Source organism: Hyalella azteca, unplaced genomic scaffold, assembly GCF_000764305.2.
Source record: "Hyalella azteca isolate HAZT.00-mixed unplaced genomic scaffold, Hazt_2.0.2 contig13505, whole genome shotgun sequence".
NCBI lineage: Eukaryota > Metazoa > Arthropoda > Malacostraca > Amphipoda > Hyalellidae > Hyalella > Hyalella azteca.
The window spans coordinates 702,401-724,345 of NW_025943425.1; the positions used below are offsets into that span (position 1 = coordinate 702,401).

General features: G+C 40.9%; 2 protein-coding genes across 2 annotated transcripts; both read left to right on the plus strand.

The window, feature by feature from the left end:
• Positions 1–728: 728 nt before the first annotated feature.
• On the plus strand, positions 729–13,361 carry LOC125178895 (mucin-17-like; the record flags this gene model as incomplete). The annotated part of the gene is made up of 17 exons (XM_047883712.1): positions 729–1,772; positions 1,938–2,110; positions 2,719–2,832; positions 3,348–3,494; positions 4,068–4,259; positions 4,583–4,684; positions 5,119–5,207; positions 5,866–7,349; positions 7,578–7,724; positions 8,152–8,571; positions 8,969–9,120; positions 9,703–9,931; positions 10,330–10,598; positions 11,218–11,362; positions 11,599–12,478; positions 12,674–12,980; positions 13,164–13,361. Coding segments are annotated over exons 1-17 (6,036 nt in total), but the record flags the coding sequence as incomplete, so codon positions are not given.
• A 98-nt stretch (positions 13,362–13,459) lies between these two features.
• On the plus strand, positions 13,460–19,811 carry LOC108680934. The gene is made up of 2 exons (XM_018169864.2): positions 13,460–14,048; positions 15,391–19,811. Exons 1-2 carry the CDS (start codon positions 13,512–13,514, stop codon positions 17,896–17,898), a joined length of 3,045 nt encoding a protein of 1,014 aa, XP_018025353.1. The 5' UTR covers positions 13,460–13,511; the 3' UTR covers positions 17,899–19,811.
• Positions 19,812–21,945: the final 2,134 nt, after the last annotated feature.

Here is a 21,945-nt window from a genome sequence, read left to right on the forward strand (position 1 = left end):
CAGTTATTAGTTATTCATTGGAATTTTGCATTAGGATTATGCTTTAGTTTTGGAATTTACGTTACATTAATGATTTTGCTTCCTTGTCTGGACTAGAGAAGAAAAACAGAAAAATTACATAATGAGAAAAACACAGCACAGACATTAAATAAACGAGCATGAAAGCCAAAGGGTTGGGCTAAAAAGCAATATAGCTCCCCCTGCAACACTCCGACACGGCGTAAAACTGTTATAGTAGCAAAACTAATTGGAATATTGCAAAACTAAAAATAGTGGCGTAAACGTCAACATTTTTCCTATCTATGTAGTATAAAGGGAGTCAAAAAATACGACATTTACTAGCTTTGAAAAATTCCAGAAAAAAATGGTGAAAAGCGCTATTTTGAAAAGTTACTTCTGCTAAGGTCTGGAGCAAAAAAAATATTCGCTGTATTAAAAAATTTTACTTACATAAAAGTTGCACCCAGGTGTCGGCTTGAAAACGTAATTGACAGATTTTGCCTATCTCATTCCTGAATAGCATATGGAATTTTTTTGACAATGCCATTCGATAGCCCTCGCAAAGAGCTATAAAATGAGCCTAAACTTGTTTATGAAATGTTTCATCGTAAGAAGTTATTAACAAAAAACGCTCAAAATCGTCCCGAATTACCCCGGTTGACGGTATTCAAAATGATTTAATTAAATTCTATTTTATCCCATTCTGCAGATTCACTCATAAGTTCAAATTCTGTGATGTAAAAGATTCATAATGTAGCTAATCTAATGATTTCTCATTATAAGTATGACCATTCATAATTTGCAATATTATTTGGAGACCAATGTTCCTGGTGCTTGTGTTCCTGTTGATTTGTTGAGAATTGCTCAAAGTGCTGTTTACAGCCATGCAAATGAATATGGATCAGTTGGCAAGAGAACACCTCACCAACGGCCTCCAAGTGGTCAGTGGTCTGGCAGGAGACGACTGGGCATTGGAAGTGGCAGAAGAGGTGGCAACATCGATTTATCTCGAGGCTTGAGAGACTATCATCACAACTCGTTTCCTGGCCCTAGTTACCCATCTGGTCCCTGTGCAAATTTTCAGCCCAAAAGAAGAAGTAGGTTCTTTTACCATCATGATAGACCTGGTCGAGGCAAACCTGCTCACTGGGAGTCATTTCCTGCTGAGGGGGCATTCTCAGATCCTGGGATGCCCTGTCATGGTGGTTGGAACAGAAACCAACGGCCATTCTCTGCTTGGGGATCTCTTGAAGAAAAACCTTTTCCTCCCTGTCCAGATTCAAGAAGACAAGGCCCTCATTCTTATCCTTTTTCCCATTCTTCAGAATCTCAACATCTAGCTGCTCACCAACCTTGGAGACATCTTCATCATCCACTAACACATGGGAGCTTTGTGCCAAACCAAAGGGATGTTGCTTCGAATGCAGAATTTTATCCACATGAAATGTCTTCAGGTGATATTGATCATTATATGCCTACATATCACCAAACACCTGGTGCCCCATGGAATAATTTTCCTGCTCAGCCATCTGATGATTGGGAAGAGCATTCTGACAGAAGCAGAAGCTTTGATTCTGCAAGCACTGGAGATAATGATTCCAGCCAGTGGTTTGGAGATGTTTGCTCTGAACTTCCAAGACCAGGGCAATCTGACTCTGAACAGCTTGGTTACTGTAGAGAAGGAATGCCTGCTGCTGCAGCTGAAGAATGTTTCTCTCTAGTATTGGATGCAGATGGATGCATGGACCGGCTCTATGGTGGATACTACTCAGGTGGATATATTAATTTTTCTTTATTCAACAAGATCATTCTTTATTTAAATTTCAATTGTTGCCAAAAAACTTTGCCATATACGTAGTAGATTATTCATCATTTTTCAATATTTATGTATTCTGCAGTTTGAGTGGAGACCTCATTGAACAAATGCTCCACCACAGATTGGGTATGCGGTGGACAATGGGGGCGAATGCTAGAATTTTTGACAACATTTTTCTCAAGCACCCGAAGCCATGATCTCCATGTGAGCGTGCACTTCAATGGTGCGTTGGAGCCTCAAAGGATGAGACAGTGGGTTGAAGCAATGCAGGAGAGGAGAACCAACATCAATTCGGTAAGAACTTTAATTTATTTCAACTAAATCATAACCCACAAAATTATTAATAAAATTACAACTATGCTGCTCTAGAATACAAGGAGAAAAATTAGTAGAAAATTACTACCTAAAATAGTATTTTTTCAATTCTATGAATTTTCAAGCTTTAAAGAGGGTAAATGCTAAACAAATTTCTGTCATCTTGAAAATAAGATCTCTTCTGCATCAAATATTTTTATCAGGTTATATGCATTGAACAAATGTTTAATGTTTTTCTGTTACTTCGAAGTTACCCTATTGGTTTTTATTTTATACTTTTGAAAATAGCATTAAAATTATTGGGCATAGGCACTTCCAGTCTCATGTTTAAGAATGAAAAATGAAATGAACAAAATAATTACATGCTGCTCATAACCACTACGAGGTATTTTAGGGCACTACTAGTACTTACCTATTAGGTAGTTACAGTACCACCAATTAGGTAGTTTCAGTTACTACCAATTAGGTAGTTTTAAAATATGATCCTTGCAAGAATGCATTAGAACGGCACCTCATTTGCTTATATTATATCCGATTGCATTGCAAACTCTCAGATTTGACAACTTATTCCCTGTTCTGTGTTGTAGGTGCTGCGTCATGTCAGCGTGCAGGGCTCACCTCCGCCTAAGGTGTGGTGGGTGCCACCTACGGGCCTGCAGACGGCACTCAGACTTGCTCTCCGCTACCTCAATGTCAACATGGTATATTTCTTGGGAATAAATGGGCCAAAGATTTTAGTGTGTAGATCTTTTATGACGTGACAGCTATGGGAAAATCTTCTCAAAATAACTACATGCAATCTGATTTTTGTATTTGATGTTCTAATTTAATTTTTATTAACATTTGACATTCTGCAAATGAATTTTTCCAGAAACTTCAAAGTTGATTTTACCTACATTTCCAAATATACATCATGTTCTGTTCAGTTAGGTTATATTTTTAGCCTATTATAACCAGCATGATAGTAAAATTGACTGGTTAAGCCTCCTCATGTTTAAATTTTTTTTTTTTCAATAATGTACCTACATAAGCTATCAAACTGACAGCTGTCAATTACTAAGAAGCAAAATCTACTGGGAAAAACTCTACACATTTTTCATGAAAAGTTTTCAGTTTTGTATAATTCATTGAATTTTTTTATTTTGTTTAGTTTTAAATATTTTCCTGCAAGTATTGTTCATCATGGAGTTTTGATCTATGTTGCTTGTGATGCCAGATGGTAAGCATGGATGATCACCACCAAGAAGTGATTGGTTTCTGCCGTGAGAACTGCTACGATGGCGTGCTGGGTGCTGATGCTGAGTACATTGCATTTGACCCTCCACGGTACTTCTCTTCTCAGCACCTCAAACTTACCTATAAGGTAAAGGCTGCCAAAAGAAATTGCTTCATTTTACCTCTACTTCCTTATCCACTCCTTTGGAAATCCAATATTGTGCTGTTGTTTTAATAGAGATGCTATTTTTTAGCTGCTAATTTTTTTTCTGACAGAATTAAAAAAACTTAAAATTTAATTTGCTTGCTTGCCTTTGCTAATTTTTTAATACGTATGTTTGAGAAAATTTGAAAGTGTTAGAATGGGAGAATTGATCAGTATATGTGCCTAGATTTATTTCTTGGTTATCAAGGTATCATAGACAAGTCGTAATATTTCTCACCATTCATGTTAGGCATTTTGAAAATAAAGCAGATCAATTACGGTATGATTCATTATTCAGGCTCATTACAATTTTCATTTTTAAGACACAAAATTTCAGCATATCTCATGAATATATCTAAACCAAGTATGCCCTCAATTTTTTGTTGTTCAATGTAGGTACCGGTAGTCGGCTAAAATTTATAAATGTTAATAAGACTGATTCTTCATCCTTGGCAGTTACTATAGTTTTGCATGAAAGTGTGGAAAAAAGGAATAAATATTTCTGTCATTGAACAGGGCACCTTGGAAACCGTGGAGTTTTTGACGGCGGAGGTGTGCCGCAGCCTGAACATCCCACGGCCACGTCTCTGCCTCCTGACCGCTCTCCTGCCTAACTTCCTCCTGTCGGAGCAGGACTTCTTCCAGTTCCACAACTCACTGCTGGACGGCGCTGCAAGGGCTGCAGTTCCAGCTAATCCAGGAGTGAGTGTGAGCCTGGATAAATTTTATTTTCATATTCGTAGTGTCTAAGTCTACTTTTGTATGTTTTTCACTCCTTATGTTTTTTTGTTTTTGCTCTAAAGATTTTTTGTTATATTTCCGTGGCGAATCATGTGGGCGTGTTTAATGCAATGTAGGTGTTGACAGAATGCCATAAATTAGTAATAAAAATTAGTAAATATATAATGGAAGTAAACAATCCAAGTTAATCCCTCAAAAACCAAGCATCAACTACTGCTTTTACTAGTATATCCCTACATATATATGCCACACCAATATTAACCTTCTCTAAGTATATTGCTACAATGCAGATGCGTGGTGGCGGTGACCTGGTACAGCTGCTGTGCTTCTTCATCAGCACGCGCTGCTCTGCTCCTCTCACCGACCCTAACTTGCCCGCCCTTGCTGCTGCTGTGAGTCTCACTACCTCGCCATCTTTCAACTCACTGTACCATATTTTTTCAATGGGAATTTGATGGCCCTACTGAAATATGACCCAATTTATTCAGTACCTATGTCTATTTAACCAACAGTTCATTTATATGACCCTATTATACAAATTTATTAGGGTAATTTTGAATGCAAGTTCGAGCATGCTTGAACTCTTGTTACTTTCAAGCGATTGAACTTTTGAGTTTAAAGTAAGCTTCAGTTGACTAAGGCCTTGGGATGTGTGATGCGGATGCGGAGGTGTGAAATTTTAAAGTGCAAATTTCTCCAAAATGGTCGACGTCACTCAAATGTAGTTTCTTACAAAGCCATAATAGTGCTCCTCTCGCTCTCTAAAATAATACTTTATTTTCATATTTAGGACTTTGTATATAATTTTGTTGTTCTCATGTGGCAGGTGTTTGGGCACGCTAAAGATCCCCGGTGTGGAAAGCTCTGTGCTGCAGTTCAGTATTTCCTCAACGGCACTCAGGAAGGCTTCCTCAGGTGGTTACATATTTTTTAGCCCCGGTAAACTTCAACTCATTGTTTGTCTAGTCACATTGTAAGATTGTATCTGACCTGTTTTTACGGTGTTGCTCATAGGTATGTTGCATGAAGTTTGCATTTTCAAAGGTACATACATATTCTTCCTTGACTTAATGAATTGAATAGTACCGTCCATCCTGCAGTACGGTTTGGCAGGCTTCCTTCCATTCCTCATCGCTGTTCATCTAATGCTGATGTCCTACTTTGCACGGGTTTCGTTTTTTTCTTGTCATATCGCACATTTCTCTTTCGTTCTCCTCTTAGTGTCACTTGCTGCACATATTTTGTAAGCTTTAGTGCGCATTCTATGAATATTGGAAATAGGTGGATGCGCTATAGTTTGGCGCTGGATTTATTCCTTGAATTGAAAGTGAAAGTTGAGCCTGTGCACTTTCATCGTTTGAGTAAACCATGACTCACAACTTCATATAAAAGATCATGGAATTTACCAGTGTGCTGATTTTTTTTCTCTTGTTTTTTGAAGGTGCAATTGCATTCTGGGTTAGATGACGGATTGTTGTCGATTGGGCGTATTTATTTGTCCAGGGATTAGTTCCCGATATCCCAGAACTATATTTTATGGTTTAGAAATTGAAAATGATTTCCTCCCTTCTAGGTACCAGCATTCCAGTTCACGGGTTACTTCAGGGACTTGTGACGCTTTGGTTACTTCCTTACCCTCTGACGACCTCTCAGTGAATGCTGCTGGTGGTAGTGCTGGTGGAAAATTATCAACTGACTCCATCGGTAATAAATTTCTCTCAGCCTCAGTGCCCGCGTTGACAATTAGTGAGAGTTTGCATCCTGATGATAACGGAACCATGGGAACTGTAACATCTTCGTCATCTGTTCCTACTTCGTCTACTGTACTCTCTCGCCCTTCACCTGTATATGTGACCTCCGACACCTCTGGGACTCCGTCGCAAACACCTGGTGTTCCTTTTCTATCATCTGTCTCTCCAAAACAGCGTACGCGTCGGCATAATTCTGTCCCTCTTTTGCGCAACATCCCCATCATATGCGAAACTGTGGAAGAAGAATTATTTGAGGCTCAAGACAACCCAGCTACTACCACGTACAGCCGGAACAGTGCAGCGGCTAGGCGACATCAAAGCATTCCTGAGGTTATCTTCACGGATGAAAATTCAAGCGCTGTAACTGAAACAAGTTCAGAATTTGGAACAGATCCCGCCGTCATAAACAAAAGTTTGAATGCTTTTGGCAAAAGACTTACGTGTCCCCTAATTGAAGTTCCTAATGATAATATTAACAACAAAACTGAAACAGCAGTCATAGAAAATGAGGATCTCGGTGCAATGCAGGTTCCTCAAATCGTTATAGAAATCAGTATCTCGGAACAGCCAGAAGAAAACTCCAATGAAAGTAACAGCGATGCAGAGGAACAGAGAATTTTAGAGATCCCTTCAATCGACGTCACGGCGGCCAATGATGACACAGACGTTGAAGAAGATTTAGAGGAACTAGAGGCCGAAACTTGTCCTCCGGATGAACTGATAGAGGCTGAAGGTACTCCCAGGGCCTCGGCTTATGGCGTTAAGGAACCTGGTGCAGGTAAAGCTGCGTCTGAGTTACAGATAACCCAAGAGAAACGCTCGTCTCGGTGCGACAAATGCGGAAATAAATATTTCAGCACACCTGACAGAGGAGCGAGTCCTAACGGCAGTAATGGATCTCAGTCGTCTGAAGAACTGGAAGAGACTCCCTTCATCAACCCAGATAAGCCAGAGCATGAAGGCTCTCCATACTTGCGTGGCATCTCGTTAACCACAAGTAACTCCGATTCTCCTGCTCCATGTCGTGAAGTGGCAAAGATCTCAGATGCCTCGAAATCGGCCAGTCAGGTTTGCAAAGGCAGTGCCGTCACTCGCAGAAAACGTGCCAATTACCGAGAAAAACGTGCCAAGTCTTTCTGTACGTGTTCAGATAGTCCTGTGGCTGCAGAAGAAAACTTGTCTGCCACTGACATATTCGTTGCTACTTCACAAAAGAACTCCGTTCGTCGCCGTAAAATGGGTCAGGTTCAAGACACTGAGAAGAAAACTATACATGATGAACATGAAACCAAGACATTGGAGACAGGTAAAAGAAATTGCAGTCTGCTCAGCTGTCGAGTTTTTTTTATCGAATTGTTTCTTGCTCATGTATACTTCTAGTGTTCTATTCTCTTGTGGGAAGCAGTGCCGATTAGAGCAGAAGTTGTCTTATATGAATATTGCATTTTTTTTAAATTCATTTTTGTTGTTTGGCTGTTGAACTCTGACTTGAATTAGCCTATCCTTTAACATAGTTCATGCAACTATATTTCAGGACTAGACAAGCGACACACGCTGGAGCGAGCTCAGTCTTCATCAGCGATGGCTGATGAGAGACTCGCGCGCAATGTTCGCACTCAGTCCATACCTTGCATCACGACGACGCCTTTTGACGGCGACACGTACGCGTCTGCCGCCCCAGGTATCTGATGGTGCATTCTGAATAACAGATATTCTTTCTATGAAGTTCTAGTTTTTTTGTTTTGTTCTTTTTAATAAACTTTTCTATTTGAAGTTATGATTTAGATCTCTAAGTAATAGGATGTTTAGTCGCAACTTTCCAATGTGTGCATGACTAGTCACATGTACTTGTGTAAAAAGTTTCACGTGTTACGTAACTTTGTTAGGTGCAATGCATCTCTTAGTACGGTACGTTAGTGGGAAGTCCCTTGTCAGTTCGGATTCATCTATTTATCTAGATCAATTCAAAAAGTAAGTTTTCTTCTTCCTCATATTATTTCGTGTTGACTCTTTTGACTTTTCACAATGTCAATCATAAAATGAACATTTCTCTTTAGTTTATAGAGTTTAAGTCGTCGTTCATGGTAACATTTGCTCCATGCGTGCAGATCAACAAGACCAACCGTGTGACGAGGCTGCAGTGTCCATGTCACCTTCACCTCAGAGCCCCGTGTGCACGTCTCCAAGTGGCAAGCTATCAATTCCTTCCTGTGCTTTGTCCCGCAAAGCCAGCGACGAGAGCTCTTTTGGTTTGTCCTCCCGCCGTACGAGCGGCTCAAGCTCCGCTGGCCCTGAACTCCTAGGACTGCACATGGGCGCTACTGACGATGCTACGACGTGCAGCAATTACAGTGAGGCGTCATCACGACGTACCAGCAGCGCCAGCGTCGTTGCCGACCTCTCCATGTGCTCGCCAAATTCCGCTTTCCCGCCTGAGCATCAGGGATTTGGCGCTTACTGCGACGGCTGCTCCATGGGCAGCAGTCCTAACGCCTCGCGCAGGGTCAGCGGCGCGAGCGTCGGCGAAGGTTGGTGTGTTTACGCGCATCTTCACAAATCCCTGATGAATGCATTGATGAAGAATTATTTTAACAGAGAGTGAATAGATTTCACCAGTTTAAATACTTAATTTTCAATTTGTATTGTACAAAATTTGATTATTCTCTCCGAGTCTGACTAAGATTAGCTTAGGGTTGGATTCAGGAAAGGAAATATTGAAACAAGTGTTTTTATCGAACTGGATTTAAAAGTCCGAAACTATTTTTTTTTCTCTTTAGCTGATATTTTGTTTGGAACTGATCAAGTTTCCAGGATGCAATTATCTTGAATATATGAACTACCATTCCTAAATTAAACCCTGGCGTAGCTTTGATTCCTGTGATTGACATTCATACTTGCTGAGTGAGGGCAACCTGTCGCCTGCAGGCGGCAGCTGTCTGTCGACTGCGTCTGGGTCGCCTGGCGCGTCCTTGTTGCTGTCGTCGTCTTCTTCATCGAGCAACTCGTCGGCTGCCTCCCCCTACCGCCTCACCCCCGACGTCTGCTGGCTGGGTCACCACTACCGATCTGCCTCACCCGTACGCAAACGCACGAAGCAAAGCTGCATTTCTTTCAAATGTTTCTTTTTGTCAATATTTGATAATGTCAATATATTTCATCCCAGGACCAACCATTGCTCTAGTTACATCACGTAGGCCAGATTATTGTTGTTATCGACACAAATATCAAGTTTCTCCAATGCTTTTAGATTTAATGTCACAGTGATTTCGAAACAGTTTGCTACTAGACAATCATAGAGATTGCAGAGATAGTTTGAGTTACGATGCGTGAGCACCTTCTTTGATTGAATTTGAGTATTTATCATGTTCCGGTTATAGGTTAATCTTTTATTTAATCATCTATCCTCATATTCTTGACTGTTTTTCTCTGCACTGTATTGAAATTGTCATTTGTAGAAAATTATTCATTTACAAGGCAACCTACCCGTCTGAATTTGGAGCAAAATTTTGATCATTTTGGAGGCTAATTTATTTGTATTTATTTATTTTTTTTTAATGGAGGCTAATTCAACTCTCTGCCCCAGATAATGTTATTTATACAGTTTACGAATAAGAGTGCTCGTCTTTACCGTATATCATTAGCTGAACTTGGCACGACAGGACAGTGGAACATCTGACACGAGCGACACCATTGGCGGGGTTGTGTCCAGAAGCAACCGCCGGGCTTCCTCTTCTTTCTCCCCATCCCCCACCTCCCCCAGCCCTCCCTCTCCCCTCCACCGCCGTCTCTCCCCCACCCTAACACTCACCCCATCCCCTGCCTCCGAGGTATCCTTGTCTGCTAACTCTGCTTCAGGTGCCAGCAAAACTTGCACTGCGTCCACGACAGGTTCGTGTACACTCTTTGCATAATCCTTTATTAATAATAATCCTTTATTGAGCGTATAATTTAATGGTCGTATTCAACGCTTCAGTTAGAAATTTTTATGGTATCTGCTTATACTGCTTTATTTCCTTTAATAAACATTGCCTAATGTGATGGAATCAAACAACCAGCTTTGAATAGGCCACAAATAATTTGGAAATGTTACATGAAGTAGAATGATTTTAGTACCAATTTTGAGGAAAGTTTATTTTATCGCGTGTCGAAGCCGAAGATCGGCACTTGACTCTCGGTAATGTCATGCTCGCTATTATTTGTTTTTTTCCTTGGGTTCTTACTGAACCTAACTTCTGAAATCTTGAAAAACCGGAAATCAAAACTTCCATATTACCGTTATTCTACAGTGATGTCCAATGCACTCGCCTCCAACACTGTGAGTAGAGCAATCAGAGCTCGAGCTTCATCCTTGCCCTGCGATCTACTTCCCAAGTTGCCTGAAGAAGCCTTGGAGAGAGACGCCAATTGGAGCACGAATTCCACGGATAATTTCCTTGATTGCGGAAGTCTTGGAGCTGCGGTGTTGCCGCAGGTTGCACCGGAGATTCTCAGGACGGCATCTGAGAGACACCAAAAAGGGCTCATGCACCCGTGGATATATCAGCTTCTTACGCAGGTGCGAATTCCCTTAAGTTGTTTTATTAACACAACCAATTGTTCAAATGCACTTATGGCGCATTTGCATCTGAGAGACACCAAAAAGGGCTCATGCAACCGTAGATTTATCAGCTTCTTACGCAGGTGCGAAGCCCCTTAACAGTGCGCTGACATCGAGCCAATTTCGTGACTAAGCCCGCGAAATTTGAATAAAAAACTTAGTCATCGACCTCGCCATCGCCAAGAAGGCGAGCTCTTAAGTTGTTTTATCAACATAATCAATAGTGCAAATGCACTTATGGGGCATTTACAATGTATTAAATTCATTTTACTTTTGGTAGCAGTGATGAAAATAACTTTTAACTTCGAGAGTACTATTAGTATTATTACTATTATTAGAGCAAAAAGTTTTTAAGCTGTCTAGATTCAACACTTTTGCTTCTTGATTTTCTCATCATGTCCGATGCAGTTTTAAATGTTCATTTACTTTGAAGGAGCTACTTCTTTTGAAATTGAACAGCTTTTACTGTTCATACTCCTTATTAAAGTTAAGTTATACACGTATTCTAGCAATGCAGAATATTTATGCATTTATATTTACATTATAATATTTACAGCATTTCACATTGTTCTTGCAGGGAGAAATAAAACTGCCGCCATATCTCGAAGACGAAGTAGAGCCATCATACGCCACATTTGCAGACTTTTTCCGGCCTCTCCGACAACATGTGTATGCAATCCTATTCAACTTGCACCATCTAACCTTCACTCAGACAAAAAAACGTACGTTTTAGTTTAAGCGAAACGCCAAGAACTGCAATGAAACCTTTACACTTGCTTCGATGATAATGAAAGTCTGTAATTCATAGCCTCGCTGCTATTCAGCTAACCCTCAAAGCTGTTCCTGATCTACTATTATACCTTGCGATGAATTGAACTTCATTTTTTAGCGTTACTTTGGTATCTTATATGGTTGAGTTCTTGTAACGTTACTTTTAACTTTTTCCTTTCAACTCTAGTTCTCACCGATGAGAATTCAGAAAAGGATCCGGAGCAAACTGAAGAAGTTCACCAGAGACGAAATGCCAAAGTATCTTTCAACCCCAACACCGTAGTGATCTCAGGTGTTGACTGTGATACGGTTGCTGAGGAGACCACAGATTCTACAGAAGGCGACGATGCAGGCGACATGGCAGCCGAACGAGATCCTCCTGAGCATCTTGACGCCACACCAGGCAACGTGGAGCCTGGAGTAGAAATGGTTGCCCTCGATGCGGACTCGCCTACTTTCAAAGTGGATTCGCCGAGCGCGAGTTCGGATGCCACGTCTGTAGTTGGAGATTCTTCTGAGAAAAAAGACTCTGCTCTTACGTCTGCTTCCGATTTAGAAGCTGTTTCGCCATTATCAGCTTCAGAAACGGAGCATGAAAATGCTAATCTTTCGAAGTCCCTTTCATGTCTCAGCATTACTTCGGAACAACAGAGTTCGGAAATTGGTCTGGCTGTTTCTTGTTCAACTGAGAGTGTCACTGCATCTAAAGTTACTGTTGCTGCATCTGGCTTGCCGCATACATTTCCGGCACCCTCCAAACCAAGCGAGGTTCAACAAGGGATCACACAGTTGAAGTCCGCTAGCTCTCCTGCTACAAATATGCCAATGGTTGTTATCCGAGAATGGGTATACAGTCCTCTCAATGTTTATGAAACACCTGTGAGTGTACCAGCAATACCACTGGCGTGGCCAGTGCCCACTGTTAACAGGCTTTGGTTCGGGTGCAGCAAAGATGACAGCAAACGCCGTCTGCGTGCTTTCCTCTCCTGTCTGCGCTCTGATGCTCCTCTAATGCTGCAGCCGTGCTGCGTGCCGCCTAGGCTACGACTTCTCGCTGCCGTTCTCAGGTATCTTGGCACTGTCTAGCTCAATGTTACTTATCATCGCATCAAATTTTTACTATTTATAAAAACCTATCGCTTCTTTGGTCATCGCTTTCCTATCTACTTTCATGACAAGAGACGATTGGGAAAGAACTATTCAAGCATTGCTTACCCATCTTTGTCCATGTTCAGCATTAGATTTGTGTTCTTGTCGTGCAGATATCTGATAAGCGGCAGCGAAGGCTGCGTTCTCACGCGCCAAGAGCTGGACGCGTTCCTGGTGACAGCGTTCTCGAGCGTGCTGCCCCGGGCAGGCTTCCTGCAAGAGCTGCAGCTGCCGACACTCAGCAGCCGCGGGGTGCAGGTCGCCGGCCTCGTCATGGCAGGCGTCGAAGTCGCTATTTTCGCTAACGACGCGTGTGGGGGGCCCGTCGCGTGGTGGCTCGTCGCCCCCTGGGCCTTCTTCGACGGCAAGCTTTTCCACTACACGCTCCTTAGAGCTCATTCCTCGCCTTCGCTTCTAGAGGTAAGTTTTTTACTGATTGCATTTTAAAGCTGTTGATTTATTGGCATGGTTTTCGGTATGGTATCATGTTTGAATAGTTTTTGATTTATCATAAAGAAGATGCAACATCGTTTGGATATTTTTGTCAATGCATGCACACGCGAGGGAAAATTGAGATTAAATAAAATTTTTATTCTCATACAGCTTTGCGACAACGACCTAGAGTTGGTGGCCAATGTGGAGAGCTGTCGACGCGCCATTCTTGAAAATTTAAATATCAGTTTCGCTAAAGTCCGTCCACACGACTTCCCGCATCCCCTCCACCCTCTCCACCCACCCCTTAACAGCAGCTCGGGCACTGCTTCCAGACAGCAACAAGGGCAGCATCAGCAACAACAACAGCAACAGCAACATCAGCAGCAACAAAGTCAGCAGCAACAAAATCAGCAGCAGCAACAAAATCAGCAGCAGCAACAACGACATAAGCAGCAGCTACATCAGCAGCAACAGCAACATCAGCAGCAACAGCAAACTGTTCAAAGGTTTCTCAGAATGCGAGGAAAGCGCCCTGATCAGTCCAATACGAATTCGCAGCGTTCGTGTTTTCGCCTTCAGAACCCCTGTGAACTTCCCTCTAATTCTGATGGCTTGGATCCTACGAGCGCTTGGCACAACAGTCGATCGGGCGGTAGAGATCTCTCCTTGCACAATAGTAACTTTTTTGAAAACAGGAAAAGTTTTCGTGCTCCGTGCGGTGATTTGCCTAATTTCAATAATTTTGGAACCAACGATCTTCATCAATTCTCCATGAAATGCCCTCGGAAGATCATCGATAACTTTTGTGGTCAATTACCGAAAGACCTCTGCCCACAGCGTTACAGTACTGAAAGAAATATTAACAACGAAGCCTATTTTTGTTCTTTCAACCCCAAGTATCAGAGCACACGTAGCCGAAGGTGTAGTGGATTTAGAAGTCGTTTCAATGGAGGACGTTTCACGTTGAAATCAAAACCTGCGCGTCTGGAGACGATCCCGGAAGTGTGCACGAAATTTCCAGCGTCCGCTTACCTGCGCTCGTGCGTTCAGCTGGTCAGTCGGCTTTGATTCCTTCAACCTTTTTAGCAATTGACTGGCGTTCCTCTCCATTTAGATTGGTTTAGATTGGAATACATAGTATGACTTGTGCGTCTCTATGGCTAATGCTTTTTTTAAGGGGAGCGTCTTGGTCCAAAATCGGCAATTTAGGCTTTTCCTGTTTTTAGTCTCATCTTAAAGCTGACATTCTGACCTATCCAACGGTACCAAAACCATTTCTGTACGTTGATTTATGCGTTCACATTTAAGATGGGTAATAATTCCCGCAGTGCTCTATAAATCACTTATCTACAGACACTCAGCTCCAGTAACCTTGCTGCAGTCGTACGGGGTGGTTATTGCACCGTCGCTCGTACCATCCTTGACAGAAATTGAGCTCCAGTATCGTCTAGTCTCATTCTTTGCAGTGTTGAATGCCGATTTCGAGGCGCCCGGGACTTTGTCGGACTCTACTGAACATTCACACTTATTGTCACTGGAAACCTATTTACTCCTACAGTTTCGATGCTACAGCAATGAGACATATACCATTCGATTCGCAAAGAAAAGATCTACAAATTGTTGTAGGCGTTTTTCTAATTTCGTTATAGTTTGTATTTTATTTTGCAAAAAGGGGGGGGTGGAATGGGGTAAAATCGAAAAATTTCCGAAAAATTTACAAAAAATGCTCCCACACCCACAAAATTTAAATTTCAAAAAACGCCTACATCAATTTGTAGATATGGTCTTTACGCATCGAATGATATGTGTCTCGATGTTGTAGCTTGAAAATCCTAGGTCCGCTGATATTTCTACAGTACCCCCTTTTTGTCCGTTTTCTAATAATTTCTCGTTTTCTTTCATTTTTTCGAAAAATTCACATGAACAAAAAAGTCTTAGAATTGCGTTTTACATACGTGTATTAAATTGCGAAGTGATCCGTCCGTAAATAAAAAAGTTTTTTTCGGACCAAGACGCTCCCCTTAAGCATAATTTGTACCATATTGATCAGAATGTTTGGCATATCGCTGGCTATCGGGAATACCCTGACCACCTAATGCATTTCTTCTTGAACCATGAAATAAAGTATCTCTTTTCCATGTCTCTGTTGTTTTAGAAGCTGAACGATTTATTTAATTTCCACGCCGTAAATTCTGTCACCAAGAGAGCGTCTGCTCTTTGGAATTCGTAATATAATGCAATGTGAAGGGAGCGCGTAAAAGTTTTTTGGTCAACATCCTAGTCATCTGAGTCTTGTGAGTACGATCTGCCGTTCTATTTTAACTTTAAATGTCTTATGGGTTAGCTTCGCTTGTCTGAAGTTTTCTTTGTTCTCAACCAAGCCCTAATTTTCCAGGTCCCTGAGCCACTTACTGCAACGAACCGGAACGAATTTCCATTCAGAAAGAAGAACAATACAATGATGAAAAAGTTCGCGGCCAAGTCTTCGCCGCTGAAATCTGCACGCGATCGGTCCTCCAGTGAACCCAACCACGTTGAGTATCAGAAAGTTATTATAATCAGTCGAGACACTCACAAGTACGGGGAGGCACAATCATCTCAGGACGTGTCGGGCACTAATACCGACTCTGATCAAAGTAAAGAAAACGGTCAGCAGCGGTTGGCATCAGCTAAACCCTCGAAAATCTCTGGAATTGCACCCCTTCAATCGGCTTTACTCGGTACTGAATACCATGCAAAGATTATGTCTGCCAGAGAAACACGTGGCTTGGACTCAGCTTCTGAAAAGCTGTCTCCAGTTCTTTTGAAGAAGCGAACAGAATCTGCCCACTCGAGCGCGTTAAATAACAATAGAAACCATGATGATGCATCCAATTTTGATGACAAACCAATCATTCGTGTGTCTGGTAAGAAAAGACCCACAAGCTCAAGTGAACCGTCATCAATTTGTGTAAAGCAAGCGCGCGGCGCCTGCCAAGTCGGTCTTGTAGAAAATACCTCCGGCCAAACCACTAGCAAAGGTGAATTAGTACAAGACTTGGACGGAAGTGAGCGACCTCGGGACGGAGATGCCGCGCCTCTAAGTAAGTCGACGAGAAATGAAAATGGATCAGGAAAGTTCCAAGGTGGGCCACGTGTTCAGTTTCCTGACTGGTGTTTGGGAAACTCCCAAAATGTGGATGAGCCTTTCCGTTTCTTGGACGGTGTCGACGTGGAGTGGGATGAGAATGGTAATATTGTTTTAAAGAAGAAGAACAATTTCAATTGTGAGGTGGTAACGAGTGAGCAGGATGATTCGGACGTTCTCAATCAAGATGAACAAGATTCGGAAAACGAATTCGCTAAACTAACGACTGTTCGCAACGCCCAAAATTCTCATCTTGGAACAGTGAAATTGACAACCGTGCCCAAGACTTCAGCGACTGAGGAAAAAAGCTCAATGAAAGCTCGTGAAAAATCGACGTGCTTGCAGGAAGTTTTATTGGCTACATCGAATGAGGAGACCGATAGTATCATTGCCGATCTTGTTGATGAAGTTACTCCAGTTGTTTCTCACTTTAAATTACAAAATCACGTAACACAAAGCAACACAGAAAAGATTGTCCCAAAAGCACCTGACTGTCATTCAAACCATAAGCCTAAAATAACGAAACAAAAACCCTCAAGAAGCTCTCTCAGGAAGAAAAGGGGTGGCAATCGCCAACATTCTAGCAGAGTCTCGTCAAACGAGATAAATGTTTCGTTAAGAAAAGAAAAAAGCTTCGATTTGGAAATGCCGAGCGGAACAGCCTCGAAAAATGAATTACTTACCGATAATGGGTTCTTCAGCAGCTTACGATGCAAGAACAAACCTCAAGAGCTCTCTCGACTAGATTCAGAAATTAAATTTGGCATGACAGAGTCAAGTGTCTTTGATGGAATCTGTGACCGGCCTATTTCTCTTCCTAATTCTAGTGATTGCTTGGATGTAGATGAAGTGAAATGGAACGAGGGGACGCTGTTCGGGGATTGCGAGTATCGCGATTGTCGTTATAACCGCAGTGCTCTGGGACACAAATGGATTCGTGGAATGCCGGATAGAAACTTCTCAAATAGTTCGCCGCGCCTGTTGCCCTTCACTGATGATCCATTCAATAGGGCAAATGTACTTGATTTTTATAACCCGAGTAAGAAAAATGCTGCCAAACACCGCTGCAGCGATCAAGCGGCGAAAAGCGGGTCTCGGAACAGTTTCAGAGGTCAAGTAGACAAGCAACATCAACGTAAACTTGACCTTATTCAGCCATCATTTTCTCCCCTTGAACGGCTACATTCTCCATCAGCATTCCACCGATATCGACGTAGCGAATTTGGGAAAAATTCTCATTTATTTCATGATCATAAGCCTCGAAGTGTGGATTCCTTCGCTACTAATTTCAATACAAAATACAGTAGTGTTCCTGAAGCTCCATTTGAATCAGGCGATGTTCGCATGATCGACCAACTTCGCAATGAAGAGCAGGAATATAATTGCAGCCGTGGCCGAGATAATTCCCAGAAGATTTATTGGCCTCGCTTCCGCCAACATTCTGCTGATGGTGGCGATGCCTCAACGCTCCTTGGAGCCAGACGCACTCTCCCTGTTCTACACCGTTTTATTAATTATCCAACATGTGATAAAAAAGAAATTGGTCAACATCTTCCTATGACGACACACTTGCAAAGTTCGTTGCCTGCGTCTATGTTGCGTGGCAAGTTAAATGCACCTGATGAAGCTTTCTTTGGTAACAGCTTCACGCGTTCTTTGCAGTACATAGGCAGCAAGCTTTCGCCAATAGATTGCATTCCTCTACTCGAGACACGACCAAATGCTCATTGTGGAATTCAACTTTTCAAGTGTCAGTCTCGCGAAGATCATATTTGAAGTTCTTCAGCCTATAATCGTGTACAATTTTCTAAGCCAAAGTTTAGTTGTGCATTTGATATGGCTTTTGATTGTCAATGAATAGACTCAACTCTCAGATAAGTTGTTGAAAATATTTGTTATTCACCTGTTATATTTTTTTCCTGAGGAATTTTTTATGTTATGTTGGAAGGTTGAAGCTATGATCCAGAGGATTTTTTTTTGTTGTTGGCGATATTTCGTAGCGCCTGAAATATTGGTTAAGGACTTGTTAGACTCTGCACAATTTCATTTCTATAACAAAGTTATCTCTCTTCCATATGCCGTCCTAATTATTCTATCAAATTGAGTGCCGGTGCGTTAAAATATAATCCCAAATTCAAGTCACGCAAACTAGATTTATTTCGAACCCTATTATGCTTGCCACTCTCATTTGACCTAATCGTCGTGTTACGGGATGCTGTTTCGAATTTCATTGACATGAAATGTTCATACTTTTCATTTACGAACTTTTTCACCTTGGCCTGATTTCATCGTGTTATTTGGTTTTTATTGATGACCTCGCATGTTGATGTTGCTAGGTATTTTTTCTCGTCTCACATGACTCAAAGTACACTCTTTTGCCCTATGTACGTGAATACAATAGGAATTGCCACACTTGATGGCTTAGCCGAGACTCCTTGTAAGGTATGTATTAAGTTATTGAATCCTGCACTTGGTGTTAAGTTCCCTAGCTTTCGTCTTCTCCATGTAGATTCGCACCAAGAGCTCTGAAATATTGACATGTATCCCATTTTGGATATAAAAATTATCCTTTGCTGATCGGTTCATAAACTTTATCGAGTAGTTTTTTTTTTTTTTTTTGGTTTTTGTACGCTATTATTAGATGCTCGACACCAATGTTGTCGGACGAGCAAGATTGTGCAATTGTGATGCAAATGAAGCACTTGGTTGATTGTATTGATGATGCCATTTTTTGGGCTTGGCCTAATTTTGGACTGATGTCCTTGGTGATTTTTATAGATGGTAATGTGATTCCAATCCTATTAAACCATCAGTGTTAAGTGTTAACATGTAAGATTGAGAGAGGAAATATCTATGTAGAGTTTAACGGTTATGTTATCGTACTTGAAATGAATATATATCGATCTTGGTGCCACTTCACTTGCATGTCACTAGCTTATGAGGAAACGATGGTATTGTTTGGGTGCTTTCAGAAAATCGCCCCGTATTTTTGATGAAATTTGCTCTTACTGCTAGTTACGCGCATTACTGGTCATTTTGAACTGTTTTGTCATATAACCATACGAACAAATGTATTGTAATGTACGTGTGAGCAAATTTCTAGTAGGCAATACAAATACCCGCTCTTTAAGGAATTTTTTCGGAAATTTTTGGCGTTATTGAGAGCTTCTTGAGGGTTTTACAGTTGCGCAAGAATTCATGCAGAGATGAAGTTTTCTGTTAAGTTTCGTTTCTTGACTCACTCCAGCTCATGAATTTGATCTCGTTACGATTGTTTTTTATTTACTCAGTTATTCTAGTCGATCATAGTTCTTCATTTACGACTGAACTAGAAACACGCCTCGTCCTGGATCGTGTTAACTTACTTTGCCTAGTCTAATAAGGGACAGATCTCGTAATATTACTAGGAATAATTACAATATTTCTTTATTAAATATAGATAACTTATATGAACTACGATCTCATAACGCATTACCTCCTGTACCTTCTAATTTGTCATACTTTCTGCGTTTTAATTGCAGTGTCTAGTCGTCCTGAACTTGCCTTCACCAGGAAGTCGGCAGGAAATAAGTTCATTAGCTGCTAATATGTTTCGTTACTAGTCAACGAAAAAACGCAGAATCCCATTGTGTTCACATCATCGTCATTAGCTTTTTATATTCCCGAATAATTTTTTATGTCAATCAAGATCCGTCTTGTGGACATAGTAGCCTGTGATATTGTTGCCCGAGTCCTCGTTAACTCTGTCCTTTGCATTTATTCAAGTTGAGAGACTTGACTATATTATCATTGAAAGAAGAAACAAATTATCGTATGAAATGTTATTCGTGTATGATTTATTTGCATGAAATGATACACGAATTATTATTTAATCTCTGAATATTATTCTATAATAGAGGTTATTTATTGTCATATAAATTACATTTATTAGGCAATAATTCCTACCTTCTGGTGGTATGCGTTCTACAATATTTTTCTATACATTTGCATTGTGCAAAATATTTTCCTAGATACTGTGGGGAAAATATTGAAGCTATGGTCAGGCAAAAGACCTCAGTGATCGCGATGGTTGCGTTGAATATTCCATGTGTTCTTGCGCTAATGTCGACGCTTGAAAATTTCCATTAGCTGATTTTTGTAGTCTGAACAAGAAGATTGAATGTATGAGGCACTGCTTTTAATGGGACTACATAATGCAATTTATAGACAAACCTTGTAACGTACGCAATCTGTTATTAATATGCTGTTGTTCAAATCATTTTTGCTATGCTCTTGTGTTGCGGAAACGAACCGTTCACAAAGTAAAAGTCAGTATAATGATTCATTTACAAATTAGCCGCTCGTCAGGCTTGGTGTTCTTTGAGATTATGATATCTGCTGCAATATGTACGAGCTAATTTCCGACGAGATCTTTAGTCCTGCATAGTTGCGAGTGAATTGTTACTTGTGGATTTAGAATATCCTGCTCGGAATTAAATTAGTTATTTTGATTCCGTGTTTCAAGACATGGAGAGTTTCAATTTCACATGAAATTCTATTGTTGCCATCAGTAGAGTATTGTCAGTACATCAACTGTCCAGCTAGATCTGAAAACATTAGCCCAGGTTCTGATCTCTAATATGTAGTTTGCAATTGCCAGTATTGTTCTGTATTGAGTTTGACGGTGTTTTACCTTCAACCCTTTATGTAGCCCGTGCTGTCATGTATTGTTGTTGGCTGTTAATGTTAAGGTTTTCTATAACTTTCCTTGCTCTTACGGCCCATAGACCAACCGGGCTGAATTCCCTGCACAAACTCATGTGACTTTCCTAGTTAATTAAGGAACCTTATAGCTTAACTTCTAAGGCATAGATGGTATATTCTAACAGAAACGCTCTGTTGACTTAGCGTTTTACTTGAGATTAAAAATGTTCGGGTCACTTTATGAAAGGCACTTTACGCCTTACATCGTTCAAACAGCGTATTATCTCTCATGGCTAGCTTCCTTTTTGGAGCTTGCTTATTTTGTCGTTTTAATTGTATGGCGGATAATGGAAATTCACGATGAAAATAACTAGTGGAACGCTTCAGAGTCATTTAACATTTTTGAATACATTTTGTGACTCTTTAAAAATGTTTACAGTTTGTTTTATATGTAGCTTTTCTGCATAAGTTGCTGATTCATCGAGACTAGCTTTTTGTTAATTATACTCCAACTGAAAGACTGTGCTAGCAAGTGTTTCAGATGTGCTCACCTCACATCCCAGTTCAGACACCGTAAGCAATGATGTATGAACTATTTGTCAGTCTTTATTTCTGCTCCATTAACTTCCATCCCCCCACTTCTTGTCCCCTTTGATATCTAGGATGCTACGGATCCTTCATGACTTGGCCCAATAACGTATATTTGATTTCCCAATTTTGCTAACTTGACGTCTAACTATTATAAAATTATAATTTTTGCCACATTCTTGCACACATTTACATATAATCTATATTTTTGGGGTTCTAAAACCAACAAATAAGTGAATGTATTGCGTGTGGCCGCGGTGTGAACTAGTCAAGAGAATGCGGCGTTGATGTTAGGTTAGGTTAGGTGTTAAGGTGTACCCTAAGACCCACGTTCCTGTTCGTAGCTTGCCTGTGCACCTCATGCGACCTTTTCATGCCCAGTAATCAATTGAAATTAATTTGCAGATTTTTGTTCTTCAAATGAAGCCATTATAATTTCATGTTTTCTTCCAAATGGATAAGTTTTGTTTGATAATAACCATTATGGATCGCTTCGTTAATTTAAAGAAGACTCGTTTGTTGCGTATGAGCGGATCAAAGTTAGGGCAGGCC

What these genes read in the sequence shown, in the direction of transcription:
- LOC108680934 (XM_018169864.2), top strand. Translation starts at nt 13,512, where the DNA reads ATGCGAGGAAAGCGCCCTGATCAGTCCAATACGAATTCGCAGCGTTCG. An exon ending in TGCGCTCGTGCGTTCAGCTG is followed by an intron (nt 14,049 to 15,390) that starts GTCAGTCGGCTT and finishes CTAATTTTCCAG; the next exon opens with GTCCCTGAGCCACTTACTGC.